Here is a 27,942-nt window from a genome sequence, read left to right on the forward strand (position 1 = left end):
TTTTCTCTCTTCATGATGAGGGCATATCTCAACTTCTCAATTTATGAGATGGTATGATTCGACCAAGTTGGAGTACTTAAAATTTTCTTATCTATTGTTGTACTTCTAAACTGATAGAAAGCACAAGCTATTGATGTACTCTGAAATTGTGGAGGTTACTCATCGTTCCTTGTTTTCGATATCTTAAGTTCGTGCATAGCTTGCATCTTATCTCATTATTGCACGTCAATTTAAAAGGGCTTATAATTCTTATTTATATAGGTAAAAGTTAAAACAGACAGAACGGATGATCGGACAAAACAAAAACAAACGCCAGACAGGACAGAACAGACATATGCAAAACAAACGCTGGACAAGAGGAACATAATGTTCTGTTCTTAAGATCATCAAATGGTGGACAATGAACATCATTGTCCATAAGAACAGGACAATAGTCTGATGGACAGGACGTCCTGTCTGTCCTGTCCCAATGGACAGCAATCAAACGACCTCTAAATGCCCTACGGCATTACTTGCAGTTATTTCTACGCAGTAGCTTTACCATGAATATCCTATGACCCCTATCACAAGAGTTTGTGACAATAAGATAGTCCAGGTTATTGGCACCTCTCGGCAGAATGGTTTAGAAAAATAACCACAACGGAACAATATCAATATATTTGAAGAGGATCAGTGTTAGTTCTCATGTATTGCTTTCATCGATGTCTGCTATACAACAAAGGTGGGGAAAGACAACTTTAATAAGATGGTCTTTATCCCCAAGTAGGAGCATGAAAATTTATTGTACTGAGGCTTGGGGCCTTCTGAAGGTGGAGACAAAAAAGGGGAAAAAAAAAAAACAAATACAAAAGAGAGTGGGGAGAATGGCGCCCACTAACCTCAGTCCAAAGAATTCAGTGCGATCATCTCTCCACCATGATCTTCCTCATGATCAGCACTAAAAGATCATCGAAGGCCCAACAATAGATTCGCGTGGGAAATGCCCTTGATACACACGACTGATCTTACTCTTCTGCAGCAAGGCAGATGGTACACCCTCAACCTCGTTTGTCCTGATGAAGCTGGTTGGTTTCAATATGAAAGTGCTAACCAACTCTTAGGACCTCGAAAGGGAAATCACGTGCACTGGCTTGACTGCCAATCCCCACTAGTTGTCAACTGAGATATCAAGTTTCCCAGTCTCTTTGCTTGAGGCCCAGGCTTGAGGACGTTGATGTTCCCCCATTTTGAGCACGGGTCTAGCCACCCATTGGGCTTGCCGAGACACCACCCACCGGGAACAACTCCATGTGGCCTACGCTTGAGGATCCTGTCGTCCACCACTTTCAGCAAAGAGTCGTCTTCAAGAAATCTTCTAGCAAAAGCTGCACCGCTCTCCACCATTCCTTCATAATCCGTGGCATTGAGGACTCGTGGCTCTGGATTTGGGGGAGTGTCCCAGACGAGGTAACGAAGATCATTGTTTACAGTCGTGTTCTGGAATTCTGGAGAGTTGCAGATAACGCTATGGAAGTAACCCTCTTGGGATATCACAACGTTGGTGAAATACAACAGCAAAATACGAGGAAGGTTGTCCCATCCCAAAACACAGAATTCAAGGAAAGAACGGCTAAGAACAATCCATGGAGATCCTGAGAGAAAGAGAGAGAGAGAGAGAGAGAGAAAGAGAGAGCAAGAGCTAAGCATATCTCCAACATAACAGGAATAAAAGACAACGATGATTACTAAATTAATTTCACCTGTGAAGAACTTGAAAGCATTTGGCTTTGGCCGCTTTTGTGATGCATAAAATATTGGCGGCTTGCGCAACAAATAAAGACCTGGGTCCACTACAATTGGGTTTGCCCTCTGATACCTGCACAAAATAACTAAATATCAGGTCATGAAACACGGAATATGATGGAACTATGAATGTACATGATTGTCAGGAAAATCTTTCTTTCCACATACTCTTTCCATCCAAGCTCACTGGTGTGGTCAATGAAGTTGAGGTCTCTCCTTATAGAGGAAAAGACATGAAGCAAGTCTGCGAAACACAGAAGGCAGTGTCCACATCAGTTTAACCGCTAAGGCTAAATGTGCAGCAAAATGAGAAGGAATAACAAGGCTGGGAGCAACAATGAAGGTTCATCGACACCTTCATGCTTGGGGTTTCACGAAGAAAACTGCGAGTGCCCGTGGAAAACAATCCTGAACCTGGTCTTCCGAGCCAAGTCCACATCATGGGTACCAAGTTCAAGCTTCACTAAGATAATCCTGGTTAAGAATTTTCCCTTCAAGGCTTTTTAAGAAAAGGATTGGGCCCGCTTAGCAAACTTTAATCTCCCAAGTTTAATATATAAAGCAAAAATTGTATGATCCTAATACAAGCATCAAAAAAATCAAAATTATAGATTCTCTTAAAACAGAATTAACCTTTCTAGCAGAGTTCAATCAAAGCATTGAGAGAACGTCGAAGAATAAACCTCTAGAAGCAACACCACAAGGATGTGCTTTCCACCAACTTAGCTAAGATTTAAAAAGCACCACTTTAGTCTGAATTAACTGTATTTACACACAAAGGTTTTTCCTTCGTTTAATATGGACTTTGCTGGTCTATTCACTCTCTAAAGAAAAGTCACAATGGTTACAATGTTAGGGCTGCAAGTAAATGGAGAAGTCAATGAACTGACCCTCGCATGAGGTTGCACAAAATAAGAAATTGACTAACATAGCCACCAGTGTATCATTAAATCATCTTGTCTATATATACATAAAAGGCACACACTTGCATATGAATGATGTTACCTTAATGTAATAAACATGAATAACGTTCCAAGTGGAACTCTTGAAAGCAGATTGAAATCCAGTATAATGGATGACAAAAGAAAGGAATGAAGCATTGTCGTGGATATCGTGTTACGAACAAAAATATTGTGATATTAATGAGAAAACGAGAAAAAATGAGAAAAATGCAAAAAAAAAAAAAAAAAACTTTCTTAAAAAATAAAAATAATGTGAAAATTTATAACATTTTTATCACGTTTCCCACCTTTTCCCCCTTTGTTCGATTTTCTTGTTTCTTACATCAATCTCATCAGGAATCCAAATCTAAACTTAAATGAAGTTATTTATCAACATTTTATCAGCATTAAAACATTATTTTTACCATTTTAGCTACCTTTTAGTGTCTTGCTATTAGTTTCTCATTCATTTTGCTTTTATCCAATTTTTAAGATTTTTTTCATTTTCCCAAGATTTTCCTGAGAAAAACAACTTTGCCGAAAAAAATATCCAAGAAAAACCTTGCTGTTAAAACCCCAAGAATAATATTTGTGACACTGGAATGAAGTCAAGATAGAATAAGCAATGAAGCAGTGCAAACAAACCTAAAATAGGTTGAGAACAAACATGCAGTAAAATGAAGTTAGCATAATTTTCATCCAGAGAACCATGTAGAGTAAAAGAACCAAAATTAATTGAGTTCTTTGTGTACTTCCATCCAAAAAAACATTTTCTGACTTGACGCAGCAGTCAAGACTAATAGAAAATTTTATCTACTCCTAGTCCTAGGCCATAATCTCTATTCCTGGTGCACATGATATACAAGCCAGGGTCACCCAATCATGTCAACAAATGCACCCAGGTTAGAACTCCTGACATCCGTCAACATGGAGTCAAGTCCAAATCCTTAGCTACGTGAACAAAGCTCCAATTGGCCAGACAAAAGAGGGAGAGGAAGAGTTTTAAAATGATGAATGGATCATATGTTATAGCAAGAAGTAAAATATTTCAAAGAGATCATAAAAAGGCAAAAAAAATAATATCTAGGCGATCACAATCCCTAAATGATACCAAGGTAAATTTGTCTGTTCTTTCCTTTCATCAAAGAAAAAGGAATTTTTTTCTCTAAGATAAATCTTTTCACTTTTTAATACTGATCAATATTTTAATTTAACTCTACGGTCTCTACCCTCTTCCTTTTGAAACCTCAGCTTCCCATTCTTCAGATTTTAAATCTGTTCTCATTTTACAAGTATTGCCTGACCTCCAGTAAACATATACAAGTTCGTCGTGAATTCCTGCCTGTAATAGCATCCATACACTCGTAGTACATCTATAAGTATAGGCTACTAATAAAAAATATACACATTATCTTTGACACTTCCATAGTAAATTTTTTGGTCCATGCAGCTCGTTTTAGTCATCTTCATTATAATATAAGTTAATGACCTAATGCTAAGGAATGTTAGTTGTCCTCTCCCATAACGATGTTGCATGTCAACATTGACTCTGGCATCTTAAAAATTGGGTTTGGAACTTTGGTTATTTAAAATTCTGCTTTTCAAAAGTATGCACTTTCAAGCCTTACACATGATCCATTTAAATCATTCTCCTCCATTTACTAGTAGGTGAAAGGTTTTGTTTTCATCGCAAGATGAGTCCCCTTGAATTGCGATCTGCAACCTAGGATTGTTGGGCAGACATAGTCATACCTGTGAACAATCCCAGGTTCAAAGGGCCTTAAATTTTATCAAAATAACAAATGCTGCAGGGTGACACTTGTGTAGCCTGCCATTGTTAGGTGGTTGAATTCAAGAATCACAGAAATACGAGAAAGTTCAACCATAGGAAAAGCATGTTCCTAAAATGGTCGCCAGCAAGCAGCAGCATAACAATTTTGCAGCAATCCATATACTTAAACCTGGTTACGCTACTGAAAAAGGTAAATCTAAGGTACTTGATAGAAGCTGAGAAATTGAGACCATGTCAAGGTAAAAATCTATAGTCATTTTCGTTGTGCTTTTCACTTTTATCTGCTACTATTTTCCAAGGTGCACAGATGCTTCCTAGGAGACAACTGCCTTACCTCAGCTTTCCCTTTTTCTAGTTTATTGTCATAGAAAATGAAGCAAATCCTAATACAGATTAAGAATTCAGATCAACCAATGATTGCCTACTTGTAAGAAGGAAAAGAACATCAAAAACTGGTAAAAACGTACAACACCTGCAACCACGATATAGTGAGCACCGTGGCACAAAGATGCATCAGGGCAACGTACTTGTGCACCCCCATGCTGTTTGTTAGTTGTCACTCACATTCCAGTCTCAGTCACGGGGAAGCAGGCTAAGAAACGTCACAAGAAATTGATACAGCATTAGAAAGGCAAACAAATACAAGTAAAACGCATTTACATCCAAATCTCAGATATGGTCTACTAAGATCTGAACTGTGCAAAAGTTGCATCCTACTGCTTCATTATCTACTGCAGATGCAATACACTGCACTTCCTCTCCATGATACTGGTTGAACAAATGGACTAGCATATAATAGATTCACTAAATGAAGATATAAACAAAAAACTCCAAAATCAATAATAAGGAAAACCGTTCATGTATCAACCAGTTAATGCACAAACCTTCTCAAGAACTTGTGGATACTCTAGGGAACTACCTAGAAATCTTTCAACGTCCACATCTCGTTAGTCTACAGACTCTATACCCTTCAGTACAAGCTTATCAACAAGTAGAGCTGACCTATTATTCCTTCTCAAAACAAAGAGAAGCTTACTCATCCAATCTTAGGCAAATGAAATGGACATGATAAGTGGCAGTTCGTGAGGAGCATAAAGCCATAAACTAATATCGATAAAGCCTAATCCACCTCATGAAATTTCTGTTAAAAATACAACCACTTATGCATGTAACTAGCCTTGCTAAGAAAAAAATAGCATCGTTCATATTTTAATGGTCTAAATCCACCACTATCCCACTATTTCAAAAATACTTCATGCTTCCTGTAACCACTTCAATCAACAATTTGTACTTAACCACTATTTCAAAATATTGATGCAGCTCTCAGATTTCAATTTAAAGCATTTGAGAGTTCTCAGTTGATGCATATTCTCTTTCATCCACATTTAACTAATGCAAAAACAAAAACTACAAATACAAGAAGACAACTATCCCAAAAAAGGATTTTGTTGTTCTAGGCCTTTAGCTCAATTGTAAAGCTTAAGTGCAATTTGGAGATTTTGATGAGACCAGTGTTGTACGTATCGTACGATACGTACCATACCGTTTTGAAAATACAGTATGATACACCCCCGTATCGTAAATAGGGGGTGTATTGTTCCTGTATCGCACATATCGTGCGATACGGGCTGATTTCGCAGAAACCTGCCCGAGACCTACTTATTCGACTTCTTTTTGAAAAATACCATCCGTTCTTCATTTCTCACGCTTGGATACTACCTTCAAGGAGGGCGATCGTCCATTTTCAGTTCACTATCAAAAAGTTGATTTTCATCGTGAAATCGAAGATTAAGGGGTCGATTTGTGCATGCGTGGTCGATTTTCGTTGGGAGGAAATGGGTTTTCTTCATTTCTTCTTCGTAAGGTATGAAATCTCATGTTTTTACCATATATTGATAATTTTTTACCGTACAATCGTAGATTGAAAGATTTTGAATGTTTTTCATTAAGTTTACCATTGGATTTCATTTTTTTTTTTGAAGATATAGATCCTACGTGGCAATGGTGCGAAAGGGTGAAGGAGAATAACCGCTTGAAACTCAAATGTAGCTTTTGTGAGAATACATTTTCAGGAGGGATTAGTAGAATGAAGCACCATTTGGCAGGGACCTCCAAAAATGCGTCTCCTTGTGTTGGAGGACCAAACAAACCTTTGCTTCCATTTGTGCGTTAACAATGTTTAGATATGTTTCATGTTTTACATCAAAAAATGATACAAAAAGAAATTGAAGAAGCAGATGTAGGCTATAATGAGCCTTTGGAAGATGAAGAAGAAGAGGAAAAAGCTTATGAATGTGATGATGAAGATGATAATAATCTATGAACAAATTTGGAGACCTCAAGAGGTAGAGATTGTAGAGGAAAAGGGATCATGTATGAAGGAGGTCGATCTGGCATAACAGGAAGGAAGAGAAGAGGCACAACAGATATTAGGGCCAGGCATGGTATGCGACCACTTAGTGGTAGAGTTCCTACTAGTAGGTCTAGTGTTGGTTCTATTAAGGGTTGTTTCCCTTCATATACTAGCCCAGGTGGTCAGCCACAGATTCGTGTTGCTATGACATCTAAAGATATGGTATATCATGCACAAAAGATGGTAGGGAAATGGTTTTATGATGCATGTATTCCATTTAATGTAGCTAATTCTTTTCAATTCCAAGCCATGACAGATGCAATTGCTTCTATAGGCCCCGGATTCAAAATGCCATCATATCATCAGTTGAGGGGCAAAATTCTTCAAGATACGGTCAAAGAAGTGTCTGAACATTGCGATGAGTTGAAATTATGTTGGAAGGAAACAGGTTGCTCCATTATGTCAGATGGATGGACTGATACAAGGTCAAGAACACTTGTAAATTTTCTTATTTATTGCCCTAAAGGTACAATGTTCTTGAAATCTCTTGACTTGTCTGATGTTCCTAAGTCAGCTGAGATTTTGTTCAATGTTTTTGACAATGTTGTATAAGAAGTTGGACCTGCAAACATTGTACAGTTTATTACAGATAATGCTGCAAATTATAGAGCTGCAGAAGATTTGTTATTTCAAAAGTATAGAACATTCTATTGGAGTCTATGTGTCACTCATTGTGTTAATCTAATGCTTCAAGATCTTAATGAGATGCATGATATGAAATCAGCCATTGACCAATATCAAGAGGTAACAAAATTTATCTATAATCATGCATATGTATTGAGTTTGATGAGAAAGTTTACAAAAGGAGTTGAATTAATACGACCTACATAAACTAGATTTGCCACAAATGTATTGACTGTGCAGAGTGTGGTGAAACAAAGAACTCATTTGAGGCAGATGTTCGCTAGTGAAGAATGAGTTGCATATCCACATGCTCATAAAAGAAATGCTTCTTTAGTTGTGGATATTGTATTCAATAACGAATTTTGGAAACATGTGTGAAGCTATTGAAGGTCAGAGTGTGGTGAAACAAAGAACTCATTTGAGGCAGATGTTTGCTAGTGAAGAATGAGTTGCATATCCACATGCTCATAAAAGAAATGCTTCTTTAGTTGTGGATATTGTATTCAATAACGAATTTTGGGAACATGTGTGAAGCTATTGAAGGTTTGTGTTCCTTTAGTTAAAGTTCTCAGGTTAGCTGACAACGAGGATAGACCTTCCATAGGGTACTTATATGAGGCTATGCATAGAGCGAAAAAGGCAATTCGAGACAACTTGAAAGAAAAGAAAAAGTTATATATGCCCATATGGAAGATTATAGATAAAAGGTGGACTGGACAACGTCATCAACCTCTTCATGCAACAGCTTACTATCTAAATCCTGCAATTAGATTTTCTCCTACATTTAAGAAGGACAGAGAAGTCTTAGGTGGCTTGTTAGATTGTATTAATGTGTTAATGGTAGATTCTAGAGAACAAGATGTTGTGCACAATGAGTTGGATCTATATGATACTTGTTTTCGGAACATGGGACAACCTGTCGCCATTCGAGCCAGGACAACCATGCGTCCAGGTAAATACATAGAAATTTTTAATTTACTTTGCATTTGTTACATTTGATTCTTTTAAAATTTTCACATTGATTTGTTATATTTTTGTTTAGATTTGTGGTGGAATAGGTATTGGTTTGATCGACCAAACCTAGCACGTTTTGCAATCAAAGTCTTCAGCCAGACAAGCAGTGCTAGTGGATGCAAAAGGAACTGGAGTGTGTTCCAACATATTTATAGCAAAAAAAGGAATAGGCTTGAACATAAAAGGTTGAATGACCTTGCCTTTGTTCGATATAATATGAGGTTGAAACAAAGGTAATATAGGCATATAGCTTAATGTTTACATTTTTTGTACAATATATTTATATGAAATTATATATTAACAAGTTTTCTCTTATTTAACGTAGAGAATTAAAAAAATCATTAGCAAGGAAGCACACATCTCAGTTCGATCCTATCAGCTTGGAAAATTTTGACGATCTAGAGCCACAGATTGAGGAAGAACCAGCTACAATATTTGATGATGAAGATCTTGAATGCTTCAACCTTGAAGCTGAAGCAATAGAAGACTTTGTTGATGAAGGAGAGTCTGCTACTGCTGGTGATGAATATGTTGGTGAGGATCTTCCAATTCTTGACGATGAAGATGATGAAGATTATGAATCATGAATCATGAATGAGAGTCAAGTCAAGAGTGCTTTCATTTTATATGTATCAAACGACTTAAGAGTTATGAATCTATGGTTGTTGAACACTTGAATGTTTTATCACTTGGCTTATGCTTTGTTGAATGATATTGTTATGAATTTTGATGTCTATGAATGATGAATGCGTAAGTTTATAGCAATAATAAGTCTATCATTATCTCAAACATGTTTTCTATGAAGAATTTATTATTTTTAATTTTTTCTGATTTTTTTATGAATTTTCCGATTTTTTTATTTTTTTATTTATTAATAATTTTTTTTATGAATCATGAATGAAAGTCAAGTCAAGAGTGCTTTCATTTTATATGTATCAAACGACTTAAGAGTTATGAATCTATGGTTGTTGAACACTTGAATGTTTTATCACTTTATGGCTTATGCTTTGTTGAATGATATTGTTATGAATTTTGATGTCTATGAATGATGAATGCGTAAGTTTATAGCAATAATAAGTCTATCATTATCTCAAACATGTTTTCTATGAAGAATTTATTATTTTTAATTTTTTCTGATTTTTTTATGAATTTTCCGATTTTTTTTATTTTTTTATTTATTAATAATTTTTTTTAAAAAAATTACGATATTTTACGATACGGCGTATCTTAAAGCCCGACTGATACGGCTTATGATACGCGTTTTACAACATTGGATGAGACAATTACCAAGTCAATGAACCTTACTGACTAATTTGATGACTAGATTTATGTGTAATCCCAGAACCACTAGTCAGGAATGGATAATAGTATAATACCAGAACCACTAGTCAGGAAGACAACAAACAAGACCAGTCTAACAATACTAACTAGCAATTTGTTATAAAGTGACACGTAGTTTCTCAAGCTATAAGTGAAAGGCAAAAGTTTAATTGAAAAGACAGCATTTTCTGAACTAAAAATATGCCTTAGAATCATTAAATAATAATGTATGACCAGCTATTTTCTAGCATCTCCAGCAGCAATCGCAGTCTCAATCAAATAGAACTGTCAAAATATGGTAATAGTGATGATTAATTGCCTTCTATAATTAAAACATTACAGGCACATCAACAATGTATGATACCACATCTCGCATAGATATATTTGCTGTGCCAAATGGCATGCAACAGATAGAAATTTAACTTATTTTAGCATTGGAAAATAAATGATAATGGCCATGATTTTATTTTGCAGATCTCCAATGCTATCTTCATGTTTTTTGTACTTTTTAGTCTTTACTTGTTACAAATGCCAAACTTGTAGTTCATTCTAGTTGTTGAACAAGTTACCTTTACATTTTAAGCAACAGGTCATGTGTACCAAGTAATTAAACCCTCATCATGTATATTTAAATAGCCAAATATAATATATCTGAAGCATTATTGTTTGATGAGCCAGTCGCAGGTAAAAAGCAATGTGCGTTAATTCTGCTTTCTACCTTGAAGCACTAAAAAGAACATAAATCAAGCTGATTCATGAAGTAAAAGGGAAGGAAACACACTTAACAAGCAGTCAAGGCTGAGATAAACTGAGAAGAGTAATGGTAATGTCAGAACCCAACAATTATCAAGCAAATAGACTAACATCACCCAATTACCAGAGTTAATTTTACTAAATAGGTACCAGAAAGGAATAAGTAGATGAGGATTCAAGCAATATAGCAGCAATGATAAAGCAGTGTATACAATTCATTAGCAGAAAGGGCTCACGCATGTAAATCATGTAAACCTTCGGCCTTTTCTGGAAAATTCGTGACAATATTGACATACAAATGCCTACCCGTGACGAGCATTCTTCAGAAACCGTGCATGAGGAGCCTAATTTGAAGGAAGAATGCTATTTTGAAAACGTCATGTTCTTTGAGACTGCATCCGGAGTTGAAACATGTTCGCTATCAGCATATCTTTAAAACATGGACGTAATAAATCATATACACTGTGCTTGTAAGGGACAGATTATCTTTGTGGGCAAGATAATGTAAGGAAAGATTTCCAGCTTAACACACCCATTTTGTCTCTTACTTGATGAGCGTGTAGCAAAGACACGATACAGGTTGCAAAAGATAAGTCACGTAAAATGAACAAAAATTCTACAGACGTGTTCTATCTATGAAACCATTCTATGCTCAGCAAGGGGCGATCACAGCAGGAATGTGGAAGGAATCCATTTAAAGGAGAAACGTGACTCGAAAATCCACCTTTATACAAACAACTTATAACAAGAAAAAGAGTCCCAAAAAAATTTAAATCGTTTGATCACCTTGAACCACCAAAGAACGAATCCAGAGGACAAAGAAACGACAAGGATGAGAGGAAAATCCATGACACGGAAGAAGCTCACCATCTTGGGTCACAAGTGGATAGTCCGAAGCGCTCAGCGTGACGAACCAATCCCAACCCCCATCGATCCTGAGAAGCACGGCAGCTCCGTGCAGTATCGCCGAAAGCGTCGACGATCCCATGTAATTCGAGGCATCTGCCTTCCCGACAACATCCACATTCCCGAAAGCGCGAAAAACCCTAAGGGCCCTCACCGCGACGGCGAGCTCCTCCCGCTCGTTGTTGGACGCGGCGGAATCGAGGTGGAGGAGATAGCGGTTCCGCGGGTGGTACACGGCCTTGAGGAGGCGAAGCACCTTGTTCTTGTCGCCGCGGCTACCGGAGATCCAATAAGCGAAGACTGGAGGGAAACCGGGGCCCTTGAGAACGCCAGTGGCACGGGCATCGGCAGCCGGCCGGCCGGCGACCACCTTGTAAAGATTGAAAGTGGCAGGAGCGCCGTGGCCGGAAATGACAGTGAGGAACAGTATCAGGGAGACCAGCGACAGGGAGAGGAGGAGGAAGACCCACCTCCTCTCTGAACGCCAACGAATGATGGTAAGAAGCCATTTCCTGTTGATTAAAGGCCGAGCTATCATTTTCCTCCTCCTCCTCCTCCTCCTTCTTCCTTCCTCCTTCCTCCTCCTCCTGCTTCCAAATTCGTCGGATCTTCTCTCACTGTTGCTCGCCCTTATAAACAATAGACACTCAGAATCTCCGCGGTTGCTGTTTCCTCTCCCTCTCTTCCCCTCTCCCTCTCACTCCACAAATTTCCATATTGTTTTCCATTTCAGAAGTATTTATAATGAATAAATGAGCTGCCGGCAACTCTTATTTAACACAATAAGAAAGTAGTTTTGAAGGTACACCGCCAACAAACATAATATATAACATTGAAAATGACAACAACAAATTTACTTTTTGTCTCACATAAAAATATAGCACGGATTTTTCTTGATCTCTCATTACTTGTCGACTTCGTCTTGTTTGAAAGTAAGAACAGACAGTTTCCTTGTAAAATGTAGTGTTGCATTGATGCTTGGATTCGAATCGTTGTTACACTTCAACTTGGCTTCCCTCTGTTAGCACAACGATAGCATTTAGCTTTCAAAATGTGTTATAAAATGTATAAGGTCATAAATAAACAACTCGTTAAATCGAATATACAAAAAAAATTGTGTTATTTTAAATTCAATTCATAAATTTTGATCTATATATAACATTTTTAAGTCTTTTTTGTTCATTTTAAAATTTTCTAGACTTTATGTTCCTTCACATGATTGGATTTATGAACAATAATTTAGAGCACTATAGATGTGCCTGTCAAGTAAATAAATAAATAAATAAATTGTTTATCTATAGATGTGCCTCCTTCATCCTCCACAAATTTCCAATGTCAATGATTCACCAGGATTCAGATTGAGACTTTCTCTGTCATATTTAAACGTGAGTCTGAATTAAATGTCTAAGCAAATTTGTTGGCTTTCCACTCATAAAATAAAACCAAATTTTTATTTATTCAATAAAACAAAGAATTACATGCCCAGAGGTACTGGATCGAGTGGCATGAGCGCTTTTTCGTTGCACCAATAGAATTGAAGCGAAACAGAAATTGAACATCAATTTTAATTTAGAGACCGACACCGACGCAGTTCTAGACCCTGAGAGTAGGATAAGAATGAAGCTTCGGACGGTGATATAAAGCTCATGCTCACTTGAAAAGTATTATTAAAGTAACTATGTTGTCATCTCACAATACTCTAGACGCAGGCCAAGACATTTTTAGATGCCCCCAAGTCAAGGTGTTTTTAAACTTGGGCCCTTCTTGGATGTAACATTTTATGCATTTTTTTGGCATTTAGGTGATCATAAGATTTCGAAGCATTCATGAAAATTGAACCGAGCCATTATAAACCTGCTAGTCTAACCAGCTATGCTTTGCCTTTAGAAACTTTAGATATGAACATGATTTATGTCAATTAAAAATTTTATATTGTTTGCATTCGAAACTTTAGATGTGAACATGATTCACTGTCAATTAAAAAATTTATATTGTTTGCATTCGAAACTTTAGATGTGAAGTTTTTTCATGATTCACTGTCACCTACTTGTTTTTCAAATTAAAAATTTTATATTGTTTGCATGTGACTTCATGGAGATGCCAAAAAGGGGCATACCAACCTATAAGGTTACTCGATTAGGCGAAATTTTCAATGCGATATTCCTCCTGATGTTGGCCAAGATCTAAGCAAAATGAAATGATGACTCAATTTTGGTTTTTCTTCAAATTCAACGTTGATAGCATCCGTATGAGAGTCACATTGTCTTCAGAACAATATAAAAAATCAAAACGTTGCCCTTATCTCTAGAATATTTATTACTTAAAACTGTTTTTATAAAAAAAGGGTAATTGTTGCCATTTTATTTTTTTTTAAAAAGCTTTGCGAGTTCTATGATCTGCTGACGAAAAATATTGTAAGGGGGGGACCTTTGTTGGCAGCGGATATCAGATTTAAAATCGGATATAATGGAAGATCCGACGGCATAACAAACGCTCGACCTGAAATCCACATAACTTAGCAATTATTTATTTTCACATAATGTCAGGTCACATATAGTTATTTATTTAGTTACAACGACTGATGCAGGACTTGTGCTCATAGATCTTCTCATTCTAATCTTCATGCAACATCTTTGCTACATGTATCCTTGCCAAAGTAGGTGTTACTATGTTCAGAACTTCAGAATATAGTCACAAATACATGGAGTTTTAAACGATGAGGTTTTTCTCGGGTATAGTACAGCGGACTTAAAAAAAAAAAAACAGTATTTTTTAAAATAAAAAAACTAAGAATAAAAAAAATAAAACAAGTGAAAAAATAATAACAGAAACACCAAAAGATAAGTAGATTTGCAACAAATAAAAAATAGAAAATGAAAAAAAAACTGTTTGACATTAAAAAATTTAAAAAAATAAAAAAAACGTGCTAAAGACGCCTTTTTTTTACTGTTTTTCACGTTTTTTTCAAAAAAAAAAACTTTTTTTTTAAGTTTTAAACGGCCATTTAATTTATTGCATTTTTTTCAAAAAAAAACTTATTTTCTCAACTTTTTTCCTTATTGTCAAAATTGATTCCAAGAATCCAACATATGGTACATCCTCACTAGAAACATTTGGAACTTAACTCTTGCTTTGAACCCGTTTCAGTTCAACATTGGCTTCTATTGCCTCATTTCCTTCATGCAAGTGTCTTCGTCCACTGTTTGAGTAGCATTAACCTCTAATACATCTCTGCACTTGTACCTGCCAACATGTCTCACTTCCTTGCTACATTCGAAATTTTGGACCTATAGAGCTACTATTTGGACGCGTATCTGATGATCTTCCTGGCGTAGAACCAACAAGGACATATTACAAACACCATATGGTTACAACATTGTCCCAATTATAGATGACAAACAACACTTATACTGTAAAGTGTAAACACAAAAGACACAAAAGCCAAGTAGCAAAACATGAGTAACATATTCTTAGTAACATGAGCGTGGATATTTAACTATTGCTAAGTTGCATATATAGTTAATAGTCAGACCTGGACTACCAACACCAAAATCTTATGGTAACAGTAGGAATCAAACAACATTTAGCATTCTAGTTCCTGCCTTGATAGTTACCATGGCCACACAATTTCCAGAAAAAGCTTTCCATAAAACGAAAACAACATTATCAAACTAGAAGAAAATGGAAACCAAAAGATTAACACATATTGTAACCTCTAACAGTAACTCAATGTCATTCGATGAAGTCCTTACCTGCAGCTGGTATACTACATGAATATATCATACATGTTTCTCCATTAGTCATCAACAACATTCTTAATATATTGATCGACAGAATGCAGTCATATGATCATGAAAAGAAAAATACAGACTGTGTGGATATTGTGCAACGAGAACGCGAAACAGATGTTCCTGAAGCGTCACATAGATACACTATGGATCAAACCCCAGTTATATTGCTAATGGAAAATGAAGGAAGCCGGTAGAAGCATTGCAACGGCACAAATGTTATACTTGGCAAGACCAAACTTTATCCTCAGTTTCCCAGAAGCTGTTGTATCTTGTGACCTTAACATGGTTTCTTTTTAATAATAATCAAATTGAAATCAGCCAGCTATCTTATTGACTTAGTCATTTCATGGATTGAAGCCTGAGCAGGTGCAGACTTGCAGCACTTAACCAGCCATTCTCGGACCTGCCCAGATGCGGCTATTTTTGGCGGGACCAAGTGGAATATTGCCACCTGCGCATTCGGAAAGGAAGATGGTAGATGGCCACGCGTGAGCAGATGATAACGGTTTGCTTTCTCTCTCTCTCCCCCTCTCTTTCTCTGTGTGTGCAGGTAACCGACTCGCCCTGTTGGAATCGTCTTTTTGCTGCATTCTCTTTTTTCATCCCTCCATCGGAGGGGACATCACCCTCGCTTTATTTTGGTAAAGTTGGTGGCCCCAGAGGCAAAATTTCTCCTCCTCGTCCTCCCCTCTCTTTCTGTCGTTCACGCCCATCTTTTATTTTTTCAAGAACGTTTTGCTTGATCTTTCCTCTACCATAATTAGTTCATGGGATACGTTTAGACGAAGTTGGGAGAGTTTTGCATGTACACCATTTTGGTCGAGGTTAACGTATATCTTGAAACAACTGACAACTGATGAGTGACACGGGCTGAATTGTCTGTGCTGTTTCTTTCATGGTAGCTTTGTGTTCGCCAGAGGTGAGTTTCTGGTTTTCCTTCTTTCTTTTTTTTTCAGGATCGCAGGCGGTGTTTCGAGTCTTCTCCTACGATTGACTCCGTTCCCAATTGGATGGAGTGGTGCTTCTATCCCTTCAAGGGAAAGTTTGTTTCTTCTGTTTTCTGGCTTGGTTGTGGGGCGGTGGTTCAGTCCCCAAGGCAACCTTTGCTAGGAGTAAAGGTTTGGAATGAAGTTTCCAGAAACTTTATTCTGGAAAAGTGAAGTCGCCTACTTCCAGGCCAAGTCTAGCCCAAAGATTAAGGATTCTTGTCGGTATGCTAGTTGTAAGCCATATCCGGCGATAATCAACGACTCTAACTTTTTTGTCTCACATTGTTTCTCAACGATCATTTGTATAAGCTGACAACTTTTGATTTTCTGTTTGCAGTCAGGTTCCTGGAAGAAACTAAAGTTTCAGAATTCGTGAAATCTTTTTGGATAAGAGCTTCAGAAGATGTGGCAGACTTGCCCTGTTAGATGGGAATTGTGTTTGGCAGGAGATGTTTCTAAGAAATCCTTAATTAGCTAAGTTGAGTTACTAATAGATTCAAGGACAGAGGCCTATGCTGCTATGCAATTCATTTTGGTTAATTTGGATCATCTTCAATCACATTTGTGGCTTGAGATTTTCTCAAGCTCTTTAAATAAATACTTCATAGCCTCATTTAACGGCATATAAAACTATAAATGAGTGACGGAACCGAGGAAGTAGAAATAATGAATGCAAGGATTGAGAATGTCAAAAACCAAGCTCACAAAGAGCCTTCAAATGGACATGAACTTTGGGTAGATGGACTTCTTTGTGCTTTTGAGTACATTCGGCCGCGAGGTAAGGCAAATTACACAAAATCAGGCTCGAAGATGCACCTCATCAAACACCCCCGGAGTCAAGAACTGGACAACCAAAACCAGCAGCCTGCAGCTTGTGACGATGGTCCTATTGAAAAGGATGAAAGTGCATACAATTATGTTCAAGAACTAGATGAAATAAACCAACAGTCTGCCGCCTATCGGTATGCTCTTTTTGAAGGTAGTGAAGGTACTAACGAGTATGTTTGGCGCAATAGTCAAGCCATCGGAAATGTTTCGGATAATCATTGGGTTCCAATTGGATGGGAAAGAATTTCTGAACTTGTCAGATCCGTGCAAGTTGATCAAGACAGGTTTACACGAACAATAGACATGAGTGCCGAGGATGAGGATCTCACAGTTGCAGATATTGCAGCTCCTTACTGGGAAAAACCAGCTGGTCCTACGTGGTGGTGTCATGTCATTCCAACTCATCCAAATGTCGATTCATGGTTACGAAATGCACAATGGTTGCATCCTGCAATTAGTACTGCTTTAAGAGATGAAAGTCGTCTGATCAGCGAGCGAATGAAACACCTGTACTATGAGGTTATCTTTGAGCTCTTTTTAGTGCCTACAGCTTCCCGATTTTCAGATTTTGCTTGTCTAATTTGTTGCCTGTCTATTTCCAAACGAGTGAATTGTATTTTGTTTCATAGAAGCTCCAGTCTTCCTATAGCGAGCTCTTTAAATTTCCATGTGTTTATCCTGTTTATCTGCTTATGTGCACCATGTCGGTCATTCTCCTTTACTCATTTTCTGGCCTTTAGCATGTTCAGGCTTCATGTTTGTGTTGCATATTTTGGCAACTCCTGTATCTCTGACTTAGACAGCTTACAAACTTCTTGTTTATCCTTTGATATATATGTTCACTTCCAGAGCAAGATATAATTGTGTTTCATAAATGGTCTGGTATATTTTCTGTTTTCATTTCTTAGCCAGTGGATGGTGAATCTTGCATAGGTTCCAGTCAGAGTTGCTGGTGGGTTATTGTTTGAACTCCTTGGCCAGTCAGTAGGGGATCCCTTCTCCTATGAGGATGATATTCCAATTGTTCTTCGATCATGGCAAGCCCAAAATTTTTTGCTCACAGCATTACATGTCAAGGGAGTCTCATCACATATCAATGTCTTAGGAATTACTGAAGTTCAGGTACTTCATTTTGGATGATTCGCTGGATACTACTTTTCCTTTATGGATGGGTATACCATCTATTTCAATCTACTTTTCCTTTATGGATGGGTATACCGTCTATTTCAATCTAGAAAACTAGAAGTCTACTTAGTTCTGCACATTGACGTTCTTCAGGATCTTCTTCTTGCTGGTGGTACTAAATCTCCAAAGTCAGCTCATGAATTAATTGCATGTTTGGCCAGTCGCCTTACCAGATGGGATGATAGGTACATGTTTTTTTTGTGCTTCTACTTGAATAGATTTTCTATGAACCGTTCTGATGGCTGAAAATGTGCATGTGGAAATTAATCATCAGTAAGATATCAATGTGCATGTGGGAATTCATCATCAGTAAGGTATCATCATTGACAGATGCTGAATGACTTCTCCAAGAGTCCAAATTTTAGAAAAGTGAAAAGTTGATTGATCATCAGTCTAGTTTATTTCATATGTGGCATTGTATAATCTCTTGGAGTTGAAATGTTTTAAGAATGAAGAAGAAAAAAATAGTTGAACGTCAGATTTGAAAAGCATTGATTCCACCTTGATCTTGAGTAACAGGAGTGTCATTTAATAACTTTTATGTTTACTAACACATAAGCCTTGCTTGGTTAGCTTTGCCTCGTAAATCACCACATGGTGTAATTTCTATTCTGTCAGTCAAAAGTAGCAGGAAGCTGTGAGGAATAAATTTATCCTGTCATGTGTTGGAGTTTGTGGTGTCTGCATGCCATTATAAGGATGAGTGAATGATTTTTTCACGTGCAAGTTTATAGATTTAGTATCATCATCCTCAATGACCCTCAATGACCTTGGAGGTCATGGATGGACATCTCACGTGTGATGTCATTATTAAGGGCAAATCTTTATCATTTCTGTATTACCACTACGATCACCTTGCTGGTTAGTGTTGGCGTTTGGGAAAAGGACTCTCAAAAGGATTTAAAATGACAGCTATTATTCACTCATATTTGTTGAACTTTTCAATGCTAGTAACATTAACATTCAAATTCTAAGAGAGATGCTGGATCCAAGCTTCTAAACGGGGAATATAAAAGAGTTTTTTGGCACCTCCACATCAGGTCTTCTGCAAACTATGCACCAAAATTCAGCAATACTTCTCCCGTGGGATATAAGGCAAAAATAGTTTTAGGTCCGTAAGTTCCAAATTCAAAGGTAAGCTTTTTAGTTTTTAAGTCGATGCATATTATTACCATAAAGAAATAAGGTTTCTGAGTTCAGACTTTTAACGAGTACAATACAATGCCATATTTATTTTGAACTGCTAGGGATACCAAAAGCTACAAAAAGCTTTTAGGTTAGTATATCAGATGTTTCTCTTTGTTAATTTAAGCCCTATCTGTGTATTTCTGCCGTGGTTTTATAAGAGATTTGCCAACATTATGCTTTTTTCATGATCTTTGCTCAAGGTTGTTTCGCAAGTACATATTTGGAGCATCAGATGAGGTGGAGTTAAAGTTTGTGAACAGGTAAACCTTCATGTGCATAGGCTCCAGCTTCAATTTCTTTGGTTTCTTCCATGTATTATGAGTTCTGGACCAATATGATAATGTTTGCTCCACAGTGTGGGCAGAGAGTCCTCTCACACTTGTCCTGGTCGGAAACAGTGTCCCAGAATGGGCCACAACTTCCTGGAACATTGTTGGATGTTCGAACTGGACGTTTCCATTCCACTCATTTCAGGAACAGGAATCAAACAACTTCTGAGCGTACCATTTTCTTTCTTTTTCGAATTGAAGACTTAAAGATAGGGTGTTAGAATCAGCTTGGCTTTGTGGGGCCTGGTTCTGAATCCTTCATGGGAACTATGATTTATTTAACTTAAATCTTGCTCAGTTTTCCCCTTTGCAACCTATATTACTAGACACCTGTCTAAGCGAATAAAGATGCATTTGTTGGCAGGAGAAACAATGAAGATCTAAACCTGATGAGCATGATTCTAAATCAAGAAATTAGAAGGTTGGCTACTCAGGTACATATCACCAAATTTAGTGTGACAAGTTGCTCAAATTTTGCTGGCCGTTGGCTCATCGTACCTTGGATAAGCTCTTTTGACTTGTTATTTGACCATTGTTTATGCAGGATATGGCTAACGAATGCCAACATGTTCCCTTTCATGCATATTCTTTCTGTCTATTTGAGTTTTGAAAGTTAAGCACAAATAAGCTCACGTAGTAGCGCATGTTCCCTTCCGTTCATATTCTCTCTGTCAATTTGAGTTTTTAAAGTTATGCACAAATAAGCTCGTCTAGCAGTAACCTAGGAAGAATGGATTAATCGGTATAAAGTTACTTAGAGATTGGAGATGAAAGAAAGCTTTTCTGAATAAACTATGCCTAGCATGATCCTCGTATTAATCTAGAGGCTGAAGATTTTTCGCAAGTTCTTGATACCAAGTTCTGTAAATGGTCATTCTTGTTAAGACTGGAACATCATAGGTTATCCGAGTGAAATGGTCGCTGCATGCAAGGGAGGAAATAATTTTCGAGCTACTTCAGCTTTTACGAGGCTATGCAACAAAAGTTGTGCTAGAAGAGATAAGAAAGAGTACCAGAGCAATGATAGAGGAGCAAGAAGCGGTTCGAGCTCGTCTCTTCACAATTCAAGATGTCATGCAGAGCAACGTTAGAGCATGGCTGCAGGTGATTATCAGCCATTGTACAAATGCCGCCATTTTTTTTAAAACGTGTCGTTAAAAATGGAAAAGTGGAGAAAACGAGAAAAACACGAAAAGAATAGCAGTATTTTGAAAAATAATAAAAAAAATAAATTATTTATATTTTTCGAAGAACAACGTGTTTTGATATAACTTTTTCTTAAGTTTATTTAACATTTCAATAATTATTTTGACTTTTTATTAATGTTTTTGTAAGAAAATTAAAAGAAAATTTTAATTTCATAATTGTTTTTATTCTTTTAAATTCCCAAGACGAAAAAACGAAATGACTTTTTTAATATATGAGAAAAATGTTGCTGAATAAAGCCCGAAAACAATGTTTAATGAGTGGTATGATCTTCTCAAAATTGTATTCCCGCAGTATGTTTGCACTTACAGTGCAAAGACAATCTAAATTTTTGTTGCGTTCCTAGTTGTAATTTCTTTATCATGAATGTAGATTGATATTTCTTGTCCAGGACAAAAGCATCCGGATCACGCATAATTTGGCTGTTTTTGGAGGCTGTGGACTCGTGCTCTCAATCATCACTGGGCTCTTTGGAGTAAACCTGGATGGGATACCAGGAGGCAGTTCAACACCCTATGCATTTGGTCTGTTCTCTGCCATTGTTTTCCTAACAGGCGCCATCTTGATTGGGCTTGGAATGTTATATCTCGGGTTAAGGAGGCCGGTGACAGAGGAAGAAATTAACGTGAGGAAATTAGAGCTTCAAGATCTGGTTAAAGCATTCCAACATGATGCAGAGGCTCATGCCAAAGTAAGGCAAGAACCAAACTCCACGAGTAGGCATCACCTCCCACCTACAGCTGCTGATTTGCTGCCACATGATGCCGATTACATTCTCATTGAGCAATGATTTTTTTCTGCAGAAAGATCAGCAACACCTGTGTATGTATGCATGGAACTCTCTCTATTTTGTCTTGGTAATCTAATAAAGCACTTTGTTGCATATGGCAGTATTTAAGATACCATGCAAACACGCATATCCGCACACAAACAAGGCACTTAAGTAATCTGTCTTAAATGGAGAAGCACTGGTCCAAGCGCTCTTTCTCCACCCAAATCAACAAATATCGTCAAGAATTTTCTATTTACTAGAAAACGCTTCCCACGAGATCAATTTGAGAGAAGCAATAGTTTTTTATTTTGCTAAATTCGTTCTGCAAACGAGAATTGATCTTATCCATTATCAAAATACATTTATGAAGAGTGCTTAACTGCATTCCTGTCTTCTGGATAAAAAGAAAAAATTCTTCTACAGATCACGGTTAGCCTGTGTCTCGTCTACAAAAGGGAGACACAGTACTCATTTGAAGGTAAACAAACTGAAACAATACACCATAATATATCAACCCTACCTCCATCTGAACCCATACTTCACCTCAAAAAAGAAAAGCAGAAGGAGGAAATAAACCGGTGGAGAAAATAAGCGGTTGACTCAACATATATCAGAATGGTTTCAACATGCTGGTAGATTGAAAATGCAATACTCTACAAAACTGAAAACATTCTCTAGCTTCAACAACAGCCTTGAAGAAACAAGTTGAAAAGAAAAGCAGGATACGTGTTCCACCAGGACCAATTATTGGTCAGACCTTGTGAAAGCTGGCACAGGAAAATCATGCTTCCACGCCTACTTTCTTGGGGAGCTTGTTTCCAGGAAATGCATTTCGAGAGATGTCTACGAGCGCCTTAAAGCTGTATGGCTCGTGCATTGATAGTTCAGATAACACTTTTCTGTTTAGCTGGATGTTCTCCTTAATCAATCCATGGATGAAAGTGCTATAATTAACCTGTATACAAAAGAACAGTGTCAACATTGTATAACACGTGCACACACACACACACATACAGATCGACTGTTCAATTTTCTACTGGCATGTGACTTAAGTGGATATATATCACAACTAAGATCATTCTCAAACAATCGACACAAAATTCATACTATAAAGATCAGGTTTATGCTTCCGTTGTCTTGGCTCAACCTAGCGGTATGCTTCTTGAGCAGGTGTGGCTGCGCCCTAGTGAGTTTTCAGACACAATTGATAGCATCAGAACATGCACAAGGAAAAGGAACAAAAAAGTAGAATCTGATGAACAGTCGGCATTAGTCGTTACGAAGCCAAGCTCAATAATTCTCATACAGCACCAGAGTAACCTTAGTATACCATGAACTCAAATAATATTGAAAAATAAAGAAACATAACAAACAGGCAACTTCAGGTGCTAGCTCAGATATCCGACATTCACATTCAATTAATCACCCCAATGGCAATAAGGACATAGAAACATAGGAACCATTTCTTTGTTGTCGATATCAGAAAGAGGGAAACAGAAACAGGAAATTGGTCTTAAAGCTTACATGTTTTTGTAAACTTTGCTGTTACTAACAGCTCTTTTATTGTTAGGGCCAAGCGACCAAAATAACCTAAAATCCCAAGGAACGCAAGGGTTCCCAAATATTATGTCCATAGTTGAGAAACCATAGGCCACTGATGTCCTAAAAGAAATGCACCAAAACAAAGGCATTCAGCCCTTCATTCAACAGTTCTCAACAGACATAGAGTTCAAGACCAAAGGAAGAAAAGGAAATGGAAAAAACAGACAGAAGCCAAGTTGTTAAATGCTGGATTATTATCAAAGTGCTCCTGAAACAGCAAAAGCCAAGAGAAGAAAAGTCATCAAATTCATCTACACCCTTCAAATTATACTTCCCCGACAACAGGTCTATTGCATGTCCAAATGTTTGCTCTTGCAACAGAAAAAAGGATTAACCAGCCCTAACGTAGGACCAAGGCTCACGTTAGTCCAGGCTCTCCCTTTTATAACTCTCCATTACGCCATTTTATGAGATAATAAGTAGATGGAGAAAGAGCAGATACACCATTTCCTTCTTTTAGCCTCCACCTCATGATTTAATGTATATGTGTGTGTGTGTTCGATATCTACATCGATATCAGTGTCCTTGCAACACAGCAGCTAGTGACAATGACCTTTGGGCTGCTAGAATAAGTTTGAGATGAATTGCATGACTTTGGGTTTAAGAGCACTAATCAGAGGAACAATAAAATTTAGTTACATCCTTCTGAGCTTATGCTATTCTTAAATGCTTCTCAGTTTCTTTCAGTTATTTTAATAGGACAATAAGATTCTAGAATTTGACATGTATCATCAGCAAGACCTATTCGGCATGGGACAAGTTTGGTTAATGAAGCATTCAAGTATGAATCATCACCAGAGTATATTAGGTACCCAAAATAACTTGTGGGATCAACTTTTCCTTTTCAGAGCAAAAGACTACAACTGCATTGAATCATGTCTGTCAGATTCTTGAAGTAACAGAATAGCAATTAAGAACAGGTCTGTTGGGTCGTTCGACCAATTTTTCCAATTTAGCTCACAATGTAACAGGAAATTAGACCAGAGGAAGTAAGTACTAAGTAGATGATTACCTTATCCTCTTATACATTCTTTTGATATTTCCCTTTTAACTCCTGGGTGTAGAGCCTTGCTGAATGCGCTAGTCCTTTTAATCACAACTAATTAAACCCCAACCCCATCCTCTCAGCTCTCACTCCTATACGATCATCAATATCTTGATCTTGCAATCTAAATATCTCAGATTATGTTCGTGATTCAGACGAGTGACTTTAATGCTCAACATTCTCATTCATGTCTATGCAAATACTCCACGAAGGCACTAAAATCTTCAATTCTTCAAACCAACAAACGAACACCAGATCCCAGCTTACACGTAAAAGTCCAAGTAAAAATTCAAAACCTACCCATTCCCGCACCAGACCAGTCATAGAAGACCATAAATGAGAACCCAAAATATTTACAGTTTCGACCATAAAAAATCGAAATTTATTTAACGACAAGCATGATCCTGCAAGTTACGGATTCACCACGGGATGGACACGAATTTAAGCAATCAAAGGCTAGATACGTAAACATACATTAGAAATGCAAACCCATGAAAAGCTAAAATATAAGAGGATTCAAGATTCAGAAGAAAAGTAAAACAAAAGGGACAGTGATACCCCGTGCAAGCGGGTGCCGGCGTTGATTCTCTCAATCCAGAGGGACCTCATGTCCCTCTTCTTGTTCCTACGATCTCTGTAGGAGTACTGCAGGGCCTTTTCTACCCTCTCCCTCGCTATGCGTATGCAGTTCTTCGCTCTTCCCCTGAACCCCTTGGCGAGCTTGAAGATCTTGTCCTTGTTCATCTTCTTCCTCCTCCTCCGAATCCAGGGCACCACACCGAACTTCCTCCTCGGCCGAAGCCGGGGCACGACCCCGACAAAGGGTTTTTACTAAAGGGTGGGCGTCGGGCCGGGCCCGGGCCCGATAGGCCGGCCCGGTAGGCCCGTTTAGGATTTTAAAAAATATATATTTTTTAATTTTTTTTTGTTTTTATAATGTATATTTATTATTGATAAATATATTTTATAATTTAAAAAATATTTTATAATTAAAAAATTATTTTTTATTTTTAAACGGGCTGTGCTGACCCGACGGGCCAAATCGGGCCGGCCCGATACCCACCTTTTATAAATTTGAGGATCCGAATAACAGCTGATTACAGGGTGGGCTGAATCCACCACACAACACCGTTCACCAGCAATGGAAAATGTGAATTTGCAAAAAGTAAACCATGGTAACTGCTGCCGATGGTGATGATATGCGTGTCTTCTTCACCATGAGCAACTGGTATGGAATAGGCATAGACCTGGACATAAGTGGTCAAATCTGCTTTAAACATAATTTCTCATGGGCGTTGCTCAAAACATATAATATGAAAGTGTGTTTAACGCAGATTTGACCACTTATGTCCACTTATGCCCCCAATTAGATGTAATTGATCTGGTTCACGTCTTCTTGTCTCCTACGTGGATATCATGCATTTTCAAGGACAAGAACACTGGAATACTCTTTTCTGCAATTGGGGTGTATCTAGATATTGATTTCAGGCGTAGAAAGTGGCAATTACTTGACGTGCAGCAAATTATCATGTCCTTTGAGGAGCCTCTCGTCTGTCTTGGAGATTTCAATGGTGTTAGTGGGGCTGTCGAGAAATCTGGCAACCCTCCTGCTCAGTTGGCTTGTATGGCCTTTGCAAATTTTATCAATAGTTGCAACCTAACAGAAATTTCTAACCCCGACATCAAGTATACTTGGACTAACAACCGTATGGGCCTTGCCAATGTTATGAGCAAGATTGACCACTGCTTTGTCTCGCCTGCTTGGATCGAGCTCATGTTTAACTGCAATGACCTCATGATTCTCCCTCGCACTTGCTCTGATCATAATCCGATTATTCTCAATGCTTATCATCGCAGAATTGGGGCTAGTGGTAGACCTTGCTTTAGATTCTATAACTTTTGGATGGAAGAAATTGAATGTCAGAACATCATTAAGGACTGCTGGCGTCAGTCAAATCAGGGTTGTCGACTTATCAGGATTTTAAAGAAACTTGAGTTAGTCCAAACCACAGTGTCCTCTTGGGCGAAGAGGTATGGGAGAGGCTTTGAAACTAAGATCAACGATCTCAAAAATGACATGTTGCGGGTGCAAATTGAGGTGGAGAATGGCAATCTGAATGCTACACAGAAGGAAACTGAATACCGAGAGCAACTAAGCCATATTCTTCTAATGGAAGAGATCTATTGGAGACAAAAGAGCAGAATTAAATGGCTCAAAGATGGTGATGCCAATACCAAGTTTTTCCATGAGTCAGTCAAGAGCAAAAGACGCAGAAATAAAATTAATGCAATCACAGTGGATGGACAAAAACTTGAAGAGGAGGAAGACATCTGCAAGGCCTTTCATGATCACTTAAGCCACCTACAAAGTAGAGGCAATGAAACAGGGCGTTCGTCTTGCAAGACGCGGGAAGGGATAACAGTCATTGCAGCAGAGAATGTCAGCTTATTAGCCCCTATCTCTGAAGAGGAAATCATTTGGGCGATTAAGGGTGCCGACCCTGACTCTGCGCCTGGCCCTGATGGTTTCCCAAACAAGTTCTACATTCAAAACTGGGATATTGTTAAAGAAGACATCCAAGTTTATATAAGAGATTTTTTTGCTCATGGTAGGCTGGTTCGCAAGGTCAACCGTACACATATCGTCGTCATTCCTAAGATTCCAGGTGATCATAATATTGAGAATTTTAGGCCCATCTCGCTCTGCAACAGCACCACCAAATTCTTGAGTCGTATCATGGTCAGGAGAATGAGACCTATCTTATGTCGTATTATTGATGTGAACCAAAATGCCTTCTTAGCAGGAAGATGCATCCAAGACAGTATTTTGTTAGCTCAGGAACTGATCCACTCTATGGAAGCTAGGAAGAGCAAGTCACTTTGCATGAAAATTGACTTCAGCAAGGCCTACGACAGAGTGTCTTGGGAGTTCTTGGAGAATGCCATGCAAGTGTTGGGCTTTGACGTCATTTGGATACAAAAAGTGATGACTTTAGTTAGAACTGTCAGTATGACAGTAGTCTTGAATGGCAAGGAAGGAAATTGGTTTTTTCCTCAAAGGGGTTTAAGACAGGGTGACCCTTTGTCTCCGTACCTTTTCCTCATTGTCGCTGAGATGTTCACGAGAAGCCTGAAGCATGTCATTAACAATAAGCAAGTTAAACTGCCCACGATAGGTAAAGACAGGTCTGACATTGATTCTCTGTTTTATGCTGATGACTTGATCATGTTCGTAGCCTATCACATGAAGTCATTGAAGACCATCAAGGGTATCCTTCAAGAACTGGAAAACTGCTCAGGGCTCAAAGTAAACAAAGATAAAAGCACTATCATTGGGATCAACACCAGCCCGGTAGAGCTTAGCAAGGCTGCTCGAATTATGGAGTGGCAAGATGGGCAACTCCCCTTTAAATATCTTGGAGTACCTCTTCAAAACAAACGGTTGGTAGAAAATCAATGTTC

At 37.9% G+C, this 27,942-nt stretch overlaps 3 protein-coding genes across 6 annotated transcripts; 1 reads left to right on the forward strand and 2 right to left on the reverse strand.

Annotated features, from left to right (window-relative positions):
* Window positions 1-656: 656 nt before the first annotated feature.
* LOC116264391 (beta-glucuronosyltransferase GlcAT14A) lies at window positions 657-12,252 on the reverse strand. The gene is made up of 4 exons (XM_031644570.2): window positions 11,507-12,252; window positions 1,951-2,026; window positions 1,740-1,855; window positions 657-1,631 (listed from the first exon to the last, which is right to left on the reverse strand). The coding sequence occupies exons 1-4, from the start codon at window positions 12,081-12,083 to the stop codon at window positions 1,117-1,119; spliced, it is 1,284 nt and encodes a 427-aa protein (XP_031500430.1). The 5' UTR covers window positions 12,084-12,252; the 3' UTR covers window positions 657-1,116.
* A 3,493-nt stretch (window positions 12,253-15,745) lies between these two features.
* Window positions 15,746-21,946, forward strand: LOC116264799 (uncharacterized). Of its 4 annotated transcripts, none has more exons than XM_050080657.1 (8): window positions 15,746-15,841; window positions 16,663-17,672; window positions 18,087-18,275; window positions 18,432-18,523; window positions 19,727-19,786; window positions 20,220-20,289; window positions 20,756-20,959; window positions 21,453-21,946. In XM_050080657.1, exons 2-8 carry the CDS (start codon window positions 16,962-16,964, stop codon window positions 21,849-21,851), a joined length of 1,725 nt encoding a protein of 574 aa, XP_049936614.1. In that variant the 5' UTR covers window positions 15,746-15,841; window positions 16,663-16,961; the 3' UTR covers window positions 21,852-21,946. The 4 variants fall into 4 exon arrangements, with proteins under 4 accessions (XP_049936614.1, XP_031501064.1, XP_031501062.1 ...); XM_031645204.2 differs by lacking the exon at window positions 15,746-15,841 and adding an exon at window positions 15,893-15,977; XM_031645202.2 differs by lacking the exon at window positions 15,746-15,841 and adding an exon at window positions 15,984-16,255.
* A 466-nt stretch (window positions 21,947-22,412) lies between these two features.
* On the reverse strand, window positions 22,413-25,290 carry LOC116263737 (uncharacterized). The gene is made up of 2 exons (XM_031643492.2): window positions 25,039-25,290; window positions 22,413-22,788 (listed from the first exon to the last, which is right to left on the reverse strand). The coding sequence occupies exons 1-2, from the start codon at window positions 25,222-25,224 to the stop codon at window positions 22,615-22,617; spliced, it is 360 nt and encodes a 119-aa protein (XP_031499352.1). The 5' UTR covers window positions 25,225-25,290; the 3' UTR covers window positions 22,413-22,614.
* Between the last annotated feature and the right edge of the window lie 2,652 nt (window positions 25,291-27,942).

This window comes from Nymphaea colorata, chromosome 11, assembly GCF_008831285.2.
Source record: "Nymphaea colorata isolate Beijing-Zhang1983 chromosome 11, ASM883128v2, whole genome shotgun sequence".
In the NCBI taxonomy this organism is placed as follows: Eukaryota; Viridiplantae; Streptophyta; class Magnoliopsida; order Nymphaeales; family Nymphaeaceae; genus Nymphaea; species Nymphaea colorata.

Bases quoted from the DNA above. Each gene is read 5' to 3' on its own strand.
- LOC116264391 (XM_031644570.2), bottom strand. From the start codon at position 12,083: ATGATAGCTCGGCCTTTAATCAACAGGAAATGGCTTCTTACCATCATT. The intron at 2,027-11,506 runs GTGAGCTTCTTC...TGTGTTTCGCAG, and splicing joins TCCACTTGTGACCCAAGATG to ACTTGCTTCATGTCTTTTCC. The intron at 1,632-1,739 runs GTGAAATTAATT...TCTTTCTCTCAG, and splicing joins TGCTTTCAAGTTCTTCACAG to GATCTCCATGGATTGTTCTT.
- LOC116264799 (XM_050080657.1), top strand. From the start codon at position 16,962: ATGAGTGACGGAACCGAGGAAGTAGAAATAATGAATGCAAGGATTGAG. The intron at 17,673-18,086 runs GTTATCTTTGAG...AATCTTGCATAG, and splicing joins TGAAACACCTGTACTATGAG to GTTCCAGTCAGAGTTGCTGG. The intron at 20,960-21,452 runs GTGATTATCAGC...TTTCTTGTCCAG, and splicing joins ACGTTAGAGCATGGCTGCAG to GACAAAAGCATCCGGATCAC.
- LOC116263737 (XM_031643492.2), bottom strand. From the start codon at position 25,224: ATGAACAAGGACAAGATCTTCAAGCTCGCCAAGGGGTTCAGGGGAAGA. The intron at 22,789-25,038 runs GTATCACTGTCC...TTTTGTATACAG, and splicing joins CCGGCACCCGCTTGCACGGG to GTTAATTATAGCACTTTCAT.